The 12750-nt window shown below is 34.3% G+C and overlaps 1 protein-coding gene across 1 annotated transcript in view; it reads left to right on the top strand.

Annotated features, from left to right (window-relative positions):
• The window catches only part of arhgap10 (Rho GTPase activating protein 10), a 127745-nt gene extending 117359 nt beyond the window's left edge, over window positions 1–10386 (top strand). The window contains exons 22-23 of the mRNA XM_056457718.1: window positions 4633–4724; window positions 9234–10386. Of these exons, the coding sequence (XP_056313693.1) occupies window positions 4633–4724; window positions 9234–9322 (181 nt within the window). The 3' untranslated portion in view covers window positions 9323–10386. The remainder of the gene's footprint in view (window positions 1–4632; window positions 4725–9233) is intronic.
• Window positions 10387–12750: the final 2364 nt, after the last annotated feature.

Here is a 12750-nt window from a genome sequence, read left to right as displayed (position 1 = left end):
GGACACATTGTTTTGAGGGAGTTAAAACATTCAGCAGATTTCAACAAAACATTCAGGTGTCAAATGGTGTTAAGTACAAGTGAAGAGAGTCTGGAGCTCAGTGTTGCTGTATCCAGTAACTGCACATCAGTTCTTATATGTACACTATATCACCTAAACCTTTGGGACACCTTTCCATTTATTGAATTTCATGGGTTCCAGTCATTTCCATAGTCACAGTTGTTAAATAAAACACATGGGCATGCAGACTGCTTCTAACAACATTTGTGAAAGAATGGGTCACTTTCAGGAGCTTGAATTCAAGCATGGTACTGTGATTGGTTAAGTCCATTCGTGAAATTACCTCACTACTAAATATTCCATGGTCAGCTGTTAGATTTGTATTGGAACTAAGTGGAAGCATTTGGCAATTTAAGTGGTAAGCCATGTAAAATCACAGAGGCCCCGTTTACACTAATACCTTTTAGTTTTAAAATGGCGTTTTAGAATAAAAACGTTCCACGTCCACTCTGGCGTTCATTTAGCGTTTCTGTACAGCTCGCTGTCCACACTTCACCACTGAAAACGCACATCACGTGACCACATACACACTCTGGCATGCGCTACAGCGTATGCGCATGTCTGAACTCTAGGCAGTCAGCGGGTGCTTTGAGCACAGAATCCCAGGTGCGAGCTGTGCACGTCGAACAGTTCATCAAGGATCTTCTGCTGGATCGCATCTCACTATAGTTGTTAAACCTGATGTTTAATTCATCTTGTTGTCTATATTTAACGACATATTCCCCGACTTTTGTCTTTTGAATCTATTGTTCTCAGTTAACGTATTTTGGCTGAGCGCAAAGAGAAGTTAATATATTAGTTTATGTAACTATGAACACTGATTCTGCACATTTGACTGATTGCTTGGCTTTATTTCTTATAATGTATAAACTTATATTACGTTATACTTTCACACTGACACGGAGCGGCATTGTTTTAAAATGAAAACTCATCACCGTTTCCAAAATGCTCTGTTTTCAGGTCTCGAAAACTCCGGGGTTGTGTGGACGGAAGATGCAACCGTAGCTAAACTTATGTGTTTTAAAACAAAAGCGTATTAGTGTAAAGGGGGCCACAGTGAGATCACAGAAAACAGTGTGTACAGAGCTTCAAGGAATGCGTTTTCCTGGCCGAGCAGCTGCATCCAACCTTACATCACCAAGTGTGATGCAAACAGTACTTGACTGATTGCATTTTGCCAAGTGTAAAAGTCTGGTGGAGGAGGAATGTGGTGTTTTTCATGAGTTAGGCTAGGCAGTGAAATTAACTCTTAATGCTTCAGCATACCAATGTATTTGGGACAACTTCATGCTCCCAGCTTTGTGGTAAAAGTTGGGAATGACCACTTGTAGTGGTATTTGGCTAATAAAATGGGTTGGGCGCCAGCGGTAGAAAATCCCACTACAGTTTCTCAAATAATTCAATTAAATTAAAAAAATAAATGAAGTTCCAACAAATGCATGATTTAATCAAATAAACCAAAATGAAATGTTCAATCAAGCAAATCATTATAATAATAAAGGAGGAAAAACAAAAAGCAAACCAGCTTTAACTTCAACACATTTTAGTTCAGCTTCTCATAAACCAAACAAACTTAAAATTTCAGGCCCAGACACAATACCTATTAATTCCTTTTACAATATAATCAACGGGTGATAAATTAAACTTCCATCAAAATGTAAATCAAGTAATTCATTTCAAAATATACAAAAATCAATGTTAATCAAATTTACCCACAAACTAATAATAATAATAACAATAGTAAAAAAAAAATAATAATAATAGCAATAATTCAAGACCAAAATCATCACACATTAACGAACTTGTATTACTTTTTTGTATAAATTTTTGCATGGTAGATTTTCCATTTGTTCTCGCTGAATCAATCGTGTAATCAATGCACTTGGTAAGGTCTCTTCAGATCATAAGCGTTAAAGTAGATGTTCCATTTGTGCACGCTGAAACAATCATGTTATCAATGCACTTTTAAATGTCTCTGGTTGTATACGTTAAAGTAGATTGTCCATTTGTGCACGCTGAAACAATTGTGTACTCAATGCACTTCAAAATGTTTCCTCTACCATGTTCTCAAGTGATCTTTTGAACATATACATTACCAAATTAGCATACCAACAATATATCAAACAAAACTCATAACATCACTTAGTTTAAAGAAGAAAAAGAAAGCATTTGCTTACCCGATTACCCGTTGATACTACTAGGCACAGAAAACTGCATCAAACAAATCCCAATCAGAGCAGTGATCAAACATTCAAACAAAAAGGAAAAACTCAAAACCAATAGGCAACTCAAGTGCCAAAATAAAAATAAAATACGCATCTCACTCAAATCAAAACCGAATGCATTATACGTTCAGCACGCATTATAAAATAAACAAAACCTCAGCCAAAAAAACCCCACTCCCATTCATAAATGTTTCCACTTCTACGTCCACATTGAAAACGTACTCGTACACTCACACTTTCGATACCGCACCTAACTCCAAGGAACACTGCCACTCCCTCAGACCAACCAGCACAAAACCACAAATTTTTACAGCAATCAGGCTTGAAACAAGCAACCACGCTCTCTGCAGACGCACAACAGCATGACCTCTTGACCCGGAATCACCTGCATGCTCTGACTGATTGACAATGAATGAGAGACCGAACCACCATCCAAGGCGCTCTAAATAACTTTGTATCAGCTGACAGTTGTGATCCAATCCCACACCGCCCATATAATAATAGGAATAAAAATCTAATGATGACTGTCACACACTTTCTGTTTCAACATGACTGTGCACCAATGCAAAAGGTAAACAAGTTCATAAAGTCATAGATGAGCGAGTTTGGTGTAGAGGAACTTGAGTGGCCTGCACAGAGTTATGATCTTAACCCAATAAAACACCTTTTAGATGTATTAGCGCAGAGACTGAGGCCTTCTTGTCTAACATCAGTGCCTCAGGGTATCCGCGGGGTCTTAAAGTCTTGAAATGTCTTAATTTTCTAAAACAAATTTTAAGGCCTTAAAGTCTTAAATTCATAGAAATATTGTCTTGATGGTGTTAAATCATTGTAAACAGGCCTTAATTTTCCTTTATGTAAAGTCAATCAGTCCAAACGTGCATCCAATCAACAACAACACATCTCAATAAAACTCAATATCTCAATAAAACATCTCAATAAAACAAAACTATTCATAACTTGTATGATAACAGTCTGTTGGGTATACATTTAGTTCTTAAAGAGGTTTTTTTATGTTGAAAAAAAGTATGTAAACAACTAAGAGAGGCTAATTTTAGATTAGATTAGATTAGATTAGATTCAACTTTATGGTCATTACACATGTACAAGTACAAGGCATCGAAATGCAGTTTCGGTCTAACCAGCAGTGCAATGTGTCTAAAAGCAGCAAGTGCAGGATATAGGTATAAGTTATAAAGTGCAGTTATAGAAAATTTATGGTAATATTTACAGATGGATGTACTATGAACATTATATACAGGTGTATTAGCTATGAACAGAGATTTACAATAAAAGAATTTATGTACAATATGCTATTAAATAATCAAATGTCCATGTGCAGTGGGTATGTACAGTTCAAATAAGAATAATTTTGAAACATTATTTAAAATATGTGGCTAAGAAATGACTAAGAATTTTTTTTTTCTGCTGGGTGAAACCTGCCGAAACCCTGTGCCTGTTCACAGATACACTTCTAGAAAAATGGTCAACTTACTACAACACACTGTTCCTTGTGAAATGCCTTCCCAGAACAATTGAATCTGTTGTAGCTGCAAAGGGGTGGGCAGCTCTATGTTAATCCCTAGAAATTAAGATTGGGATTTCATTAAAATTATGTGCATAGTAAGGCAGATGACCCAAAATATACACTACAATGTTTTAGGGGAAAAACATTTCAACACAATGAGGTGAAACTTAGTTTTAAGACTGTCTCCAAAGAAAATGAGCACACATGTATTTGATGCCCACAAATTTGACTAGCATGTCCAAAGGAGTTTTGAGTTTGGACAGTGGACCCTACAAATCTTAACTTTAAAATATGTGAGATCTTTTAAGGCAAAGATGAATAAAAATATTGTCAAAATCCCTTTGTAACTAAATTATGCAAGTGCATATAAAAATATTAGTATTTGGCGCCAACAGAAAGCCAAATAAACATAAACATTTTTCCACTGCAAGCTCCACAGTGCCACATAATACCTTATGCCACCACTCTTCAAATTTTTTTGGGAATAATTATTGCAATCAAATTTTGTCCGTTCGTGCACCCATACTTCCAATTCACTCCTGAGCAAACTTTGAGGTATAAATGGAGCAATATACCTGGATGCTGCCAAAGCTTGCTTGATAATTTCTCTGTTTTTCTGAATCATATCTACTATTTGATGGCTATCTTTCTTCTCTACTTTAAAACTCGGCAGGTTTTACGGGCAGGCGTTAATCACAAAGACTGCTTTCATTGATAACTTTGGCTGAGTCCACTTTACAGCTAGATGGAAAGTCGTGTTTTAATCCGCACACTCCTGAGTAGCAAGAAGCCCACTAACTGATTGCCTCCATTTTTCAGTGTCACCCTCATGAAAGCAAAGGCTGTGTACCCCTGTGAGGCTGAACACGATTCCGAACTCTCTTTCCAGGTTGGCGCAATCTTCCATGACGGTAAGTGTTAACGTTATCACTGCCACAGGCACTCACCCGAATCCGCAGACATATTGGATTTGGCGGGCCGTACTTGCACAAAAAAAAAAAAATCTGATCTTATATCAGCATAGAAGGGAGGGAAGTGGGGCGGGGGGTGTAACATCCCCTAAAATCAATTCACAAGGAACAAGACAGCGCTAGAATGACACAAGGAAATGAGGGCCTTAACCACTATCAGTGCTCTTGTTTTTAGAAGACATTATCTCAAAAACTGCATCCAGAGCCTTTAAAAGTCTTGCTAAATTTGATGTGCGAGCAAAATCATTGGAACACCGTGGTGCATATTTATGTATTTAGTTTTATTAGTGCCATCACCTCAAATACTAACAGTAACTATGTTTCCATCCAAAGATGCTAATTAATTGTATGCGCAAAACTGGGATATTGCATAAAAGACATGCAAATAAAACAACATTTCCATCCAATAAGTCAAAGAGAACAAAATCGTCACTTCCTGATTAACTGGTGCCAAATATCAAAAGAAGAAATGAAATTTGCTGCGGTAGTAGAAGCTGCATGAATCTTTTTCTTATTTAATAAATTGCTTGGGCCTCAAAAAACAAATGCTGACACACAATGAACGTATCGTGGCGTTTAAAGGTGTCAGGCGCGGAGCTCAGAGGCTCTTGACAGTAATGGAGGTCATTATATAACAACACTAATACTGAAATGGTTAAGGCATTTTAGAATGACCAAAACAACATTTCATATGTTTTACTATATGCTCAGCCTGCTGGTTTGTCCATTCACAGACAATTTCATCATCGCATGATCTCTTATAGCAAAATCACATGATTTTTTTAATGCACATGTTGGAATTTGTTCGGCAAAAGTGTTTCCATCGTAGTTTATGCACATATTGGAATTTGTTTAGTAAAAGTGTTTCTATCGTAGCTTTTGCAGATCCAAAATTCACATAAAAATAGGTGGATGGAAACATAGCTAGCTAGTAATGTTGGTTATTTTGGATTAAAAAAAAAATATATATATATATATATATGAATACAATATATATATATTGTATGAACGTATGTATATATGTATTTGTATGTATATATGTATTTGTATGTATATATGTATGTATGTATGTATGTATGTATGATTGTAAGATTTTTTCAACACATTTCTAAACATAATAGTTTTAATAACTCATTTCTAATAACTGATTTATTTTATCTTTGCCATGATGACGGTAAATAATATTTGACTACATATCTTTCAAGACGCTCTATACAGCTTAAAGTGACATTTAAAGGCTTAATTAGTTGTTTAGGTTAACTAGGCAGGTTAGGGTAATTAGGCAAGTTATTGTATGAAGATGGTTTGTTCTGGAGACAGTCAATAAAAAAATAGCTTAAATGGGCTAATAATTTTGACCTTAAAATGGTTCATAAAAAATTTAAAACTGCTTTTATTCTAGCAATAGAAATAGTGATTTATTAAAAACAATATACCACTAAAATAATATAACATTTAATCTGCTAACCATCAACTATCACTAAATAAGAGGATTTTTAAAAAACTTAACCAGAAAAAAATGTCTTGATGTTCAACACACAAAAAAAGTATATTTAAAAACAAATTCAATTTGCTGAGATCCATCTATGGGCAGATATGGGCACATATGACAGCAATTTGCTGAAATCTAAAGTATGGGCACATATATAAGTACATGTATATTATTATATATAATATGATCACAAATAAGAGTTGTAGTTTTTTTCTGTCATTTTGAGTAATTTATTAATTTAAATGTAATTTTTATATATGTGAAATTATGGTTATGTATATCTGCATGTTCCTTTTGTTATTTTGACCACATTTTTTTCTCATCTTCAAGTTGTTCACCTACCATCATTCTTCAGGGTGTTCTATGCATTTATTGAAATGCTATGTTGTCCTCTATCATTTCACAAATGATCTTAACTACTTGAGCGAGCACCCTGCTGTCAGTTCATGCAGGCCTTTACATGATGGTTGAGCATTTTTTTTTGCCACTTGGCTTGCATTTAATACAATAGTCAGTCTCCTCAGTATGCAGTGACGATTAACAATCACAATTATTCATTTCTCAATTAAGACCTAAACCATAACATGATTCCCATGTGCTTCAGTAGTTTAACAACTTCAGTAGTAGATGATGTGGTTCCTGACATTGCATTGAGGTCTAATTATTTACAATGTTATAAGAGTAGCTATTAAGGCTGCACAATATATCGTATTCTGACTCCTTCATTTGAATATTTGCTTGATTTAACTTTGCTTGTAGATTGTTTATTATATTTTATGCACTTCCCAACCAAATCATCACAAATCTAAAATTATTCATTCATTTTCTTATGGGAAAAAATTGCAAAAAAAGTGCAATGTACATTTTTTTCCAATATTGTGCAGCTCTAGTAGCTATAATTCACAGCCACTGCAAAATGATTTACAACTGAATCCTTCTTTTAAACCTGTTGTTTTTTTTATAGATTTGGATGAATCAGTTCACCAAATCAGCTTAAATCCTAAAAGTTTGTAACTCAGGCCAGCACAGATCTACAAGTTACCCAATCAAATCTCAGACATGTTTGACAGCTGCGGTTACTTGAAGTGAGCCAGGATAATGGCTTCCAGTATACAGTCCTGTGATGTGGCAAAAAATGTAATGGGATGATAACCCCATTTTCAAGGTCAGCTGCACTGTCCTAAAATTATTTGTCAGTAATACAAAAATCATTTAGTTGGGTGAACATAAGATTATTAGTTTTAGTAAAAAAAAAAAACAATCCTTATTTCCGTTTGCTTTTTCTTGTGTGCTCAACATTTTTTTTTTCATCGTTAATTGATAGGACAGTAGAGAGTATAGACAGGAAAGTGTGGGGAGAGGAGAGAGAGGAAGGATTGGCATAGGACCTCGAGGCAGGAATCGAACTCGGGTTGCCATGAACATCGGAGTGTCATGTCTTGACGATCTAACAACTACACCTAAAATGTCTGAAGTTGAGTGAACGAAAAACTCTTTTGGAAATTAGTAGTAAGAAATAATACATTCTCAGAACAAACAAACAAACATAGTTCAATTAAAAAAAAAAAAAAAAACTAAAACAGAGACAAATGTTAAGAAAACCTTTATTAGACAGAAAACAGGACAGGAGGTAAAACAACAAAATCGGTAAACAAGACAAAGATGACAAACAGGGAAAAATGCTTTGTAAAGCCTCACATGTGAAGCATGCCTTCCTGTTTTCAATTAATTTCACCTCTCCATAGAACTAATGATCTTATGTTAGCCCATCTAAATGTTTTTTGTATTACCGACAAATCATTTTAGGTCAGTGCATCTGATGTTTTCAAAAGTTGAGTCAACAAAAAAAGGCGAAAGGAATAAGATTTATGTTGTTGTTGTTGTTGTTGTTGTACCGGCTTAATTTTGTTTAAAGTGCATGTGAATTAGGGGGCAAAATAGAAGTTTTCCTGAGTTCATGTCCCGGTTCACAGACCTTTCCTGACCCCTAATATTAGATTAATTTCGTGTCAACTCTGTTATTGTGATATCCGTGAATTTCTCATTCACTTTTAAAAGCAGCCAGATAATGAAAATCTATATAATTCTGTTTTAGACATGCCATGCAGTATCTTCAGGTTAGCGTCAACTCTGTTAGTGATAACTCTGTCAGTGTCAACTCTGTTAGTGATAACTCTGTTAGTGGTTTAAAAAGCTTAACAATAAGCAACAGTTAGTAATTAAATTAAGCTTTATTTTACATTTAAAAATGGATTAAGTTTTCTGTAAATTATATATTTTCTTTATGTCATTCCAATAATTAGCAAAACAATTATAAAGTGCCTGAAATGCAATCTAGAATGAGCCATGTATCATATGTGACAAGTCAAGCATTTTTTAAAACCAGAAAGAAGATTTCAGAAAGACATGAAAAATATGATTTTCCATTTTTGTCATTCTATAGAAAATTTAGTAAATATTATTCATGTTATTCACACAGAATGATCATTTAACTTTCATGAGACCTCATGTATCACCAGGAGCCACATCTATTAAGTTTTGTATTCCCCTTTAATTTGCTTTAAATATAATATTATGTAAATGGTTTTAAATGAAGTTACCACTGACTTTAGCTAAAAATGTATCTTTAATATCCTACTGACAAAACTATATTTAAATGTATAGCCTAGACTACATATTGGATGTCCTGAGAATGAGTAAAGTAACACCGCATGTTCATTTTCAGCTGAACAATCTCTTCAAGTCCTCATAGCTTTTTTTTTTTTTTTTTAATGTATAACATTTCTGAACTCATGCCACATCATGGTGTAACTGGCATTCATCAACCATGCTAACCATCCACATGAGAAATGTCTTTCCATCAGCTGAGGATTATTTTTTTTTTGCTTGTCTGACATTGTGACAGAAGAGCTGCAGTAAGACTTTTACCTGTGTGTCCGTGGTTTTTTGCTCTGCAGTGACACTCTCCAGGGAGCCCGGATGGCTGGAGGGTGTGCTGGAGGGAAAGCGAGGACTCATCCCTGAAAACTATGTGGAGATACTGTAACTCCGAAAAGAAAGCAAAGAAAAAAAAAATCCTCACACTTCTCTTTATATACATGGTATCCATGGTCTCGGCGGCTCTTTCACAACGGCACTGCTTGTCGCTTCCTCCATCTTTGTCCACATCGAAGAGGTTTCTAGGCTGTATCCAAAAGCGCAGATGTTGCTAGCACCGAAAATGAGTTCAAGTATAAGCTAAGCTGTGCAGTGTGCATGTTAAAGAGGCTGTGTTTTTTTTTTTTTAGATTGGAAATGTAAATATGGTTATGCATGAGGAAATATTCATCCTTCGTTGTGACCGTCCTCTTTTAAAGTTGCATGTCTGATGATTTTAGTTTGTAGTTTGGAGCTGTTCAGCGTTTAGATAAGATACATTGAGTGTCTTTTTATTTAATATTATCAAGTTGCGTTCAATTAGGCATGTATTGCAGTAAATTTAAGTGTAACGTTATGACAGTGCAGTGACCATTATCGCTTTGGTAAAATAAATAAACTATTTTGCGTATACATATACATAGATATACATAGCAGCTGATATTGAAATCGATATGCGATTTAGTAAATCGTTCGCATTGAATTCATTAAACTGATGCTGTGCCTTATGTTTATAAAGCGCATGACATGCAAGACGCTGTTCAAGAACTCAGAGTTATTTTTTTGATATTCTGTCTATAGGTTTTAACAAAAAAAAGGAAGAAAGAAACCTGCAAAACAAACCAATGCTGTTCCTTCTAATATAATATTGCCAAGTCTTACAATTGTGTTGTGTACATAGAATAATTTGTGTCACTTAAAGCCAAGCACTTTCCCTCTTTAAGTGGATAAAAGGTTTAAAGTTACCACACACTCTTTGCAGAGACCTTCACTGATTTCACTGATGTTTAATGAGTCCGTTTTCATTTTTCTGAGAGCCCTTGTTCTGGGGGTTCACGTTTGTGACTGAGCACATCTGCGGTGATTTAAGACAGTGATTTATGACCTCTGCAAAGGTCTTGGCATTGATACCATTTTTTTGTGATGTTGAATCTCTTGTTGATCAATGTTAAATAAATAAATGTTTTATTCTTATGTCTTGTTTTTATTTCCATGCCAAACTAAGTGTTTCTACATGATGACAACCATATGCTGCAGCGATCTCTGGACCCCCGATGTGCTTGTTGGAAAATTAACTAAAACATTTGTGATACAATTATTGATTAAAAAAAAAAAAACTGTGTGTGTGTACCCAGAATAAATGGGTACATCTCTTACAGATCTCTCTTTCAAATTAGTGCTTTCTATAGGATGCTATACTCTAACATTTCTGTATATACATTAGATTGTATTAGTATGTACAGTATGTATAATTGTATGTAGTTAGTATCAAAACAGCAACTATTTAATCTAACAAAATAAGATTACAGGTCAAACAAAAACAGTAGTAAACTGAATAAATATGTTAGGGAAAATATAATGTGACATCTTAATGAAGAGAAATGATTAAATCTAGGTGAAATTTTATAGTTTGTATGTTTTTATTTTTGCAACACCTTATATGAAGTTAAATGTATTATCGTTCTATTTCTAAAGATGTTTGGTGACCACACTCTTATTTTATTGCATATAATTGTTTAATAAATCTGTTTTGTTTAAATGCATCAGAATATATTTTCTATGCTTACTGGGAAATAGGAAAAACATTTTTTTAAAAGAGTGTGCGTGCGTCTGTCAGTCTGTCTGCCTGTGTGTGTCTATCTATCTATCTATCTATCTATCTATCTATCTATCTATCTATCTATCTATCTATCTATCTATCTATCTATCTATCTATCTATCTATCTATCTATCTATCTATCTATCTATCTATCTATCTATCTATCTATCTATCTGTATATATGTATATATATGTGTGTAGTACAGTATGTGTGTACTACTAATCATAAATGTCTCCATTTTCTTTTTTAAATATGGCTATGGTGCATACGGATAAACAAAATAACCACTTTTACACAGGAAACCTGTTAAATTCTGGTAAATTATCTAAATTGATCAAATGTACCGTGTACTGCTATTCACACATTCTGTGGCATTTCGTCTCGCTCATGTATGCATATTGATAAAATTGACACTTAAGCACCAAACCGCTGTTAAATGGGTGGTTCTATAATGTGTCTATGTGGACATAAACAACATCTCTGAAAGTAATATGCTCCAAGTTCAATGCAAAGGGAGACATTGGCTTTTACAGAGTTAGCTTAGCAAAGCCCACAGCAAATGAAGTTTGAAGACTACAAAAAAAGACATCCTGGTTAATGATGTCAGTAACCTCTTCATGTAGCGATGTGGTGTGGCCAGAGGCGCTGTTATGTTATAGCAGAGAAAGCTAAAATGCTGTCCAAACTATTGCTATTTTCACTGAGCTTTTTCTGTTTTGGTATTTGGACTTCTAAAGATCATGACACAAATAGAGAAGTGCTTACAGTTTAATTTTAATTATGTTTCAGAGAATTATAAAAATATATATATCTTTAGCATTTGACAAAGCACTGTGTCATGTTCTGTCTGATTCAGTCTTAAACGGATACGGCTAACAGTTACACTGACTGACAGTATTCACACAGCAGAGGCACAGCACATGCTAATAGAGGTCTGACACTTTCTGGTGAAGTAGGACTGATCCGTAAATCACAGCACATTATGTTAGATGACCAATCAGAGCCTCTTAAGGGCAGGCCTTTTGGAGGAACTGGGAAATATGATAGTCGTTTGCATGTTAGCTGAGTAGCAGTATATAATTAAAGTATATATATAAAAAAAAAACATTATTTCGCTCCTCATAAACGCAGCCAATCCTTAAAAAAATCTGGACCACCCCTTAAAACTTGCTTATTCCATTTGCTTGAAATGAAAGCTCTTTCATTTCAGTTATTAGGTCAGTTATCTTATCTATAGTACTTATACACTGTTAATGATTTTTCTGTGGAATCTACAGTAACTTACTGTAAATCAATTACAGCAAAAATACGGTATTTACATTTATAGCACCATTTATCTTACTGTATATCCATTTTTTACAGTATTGTATTTTACTTTGCTGTAGAATATACAGTAATTTTCACAATGCAACTTTAAAATACAGTAAAACAGCATAACCGTTGTACAGTAAAAATCGGTTCATTTTACAGCTAAATACTGTGTAATTAAAAAAAAAAAGTTAACAGTGAGTGATTCAGAGCTTTGTGCATGAGTCAAACTGCCTGACAGCATTTTGAAGGTTTATTGTCTTCATAAATGGGTTAATAAAAGTTTAGTATCCTGACTGTTTCACCTCAACTCTAAAACTCTTAAGTTTTAATATTTTTTTTTATTATTAAAAATAAAAAATGATAATAAATTGCCAATGAGATATCAAGAATATACTGTTAGCAATGTATTGTTACCACACTGCATGTC

This window comes from Danio aesculapii, chromosome 1 (genome assembly GCF_903798145.1).
Source record: "Danio aesculapii chromosome 1, fDanAes4.1, whole genome shotgun sequence".
NCBI classification, from domain to species: Eukaryota; Metazoa; Chordata; class Actinopteri; order Cypriniformes; family Danionidae; genus Danio; species Danio aesculapii.
The sequence above is the reverse complement of the archived record's forward strand: the minus strand, read 5'-3'. Positions and strand labels throughout refer to the sequence as shown.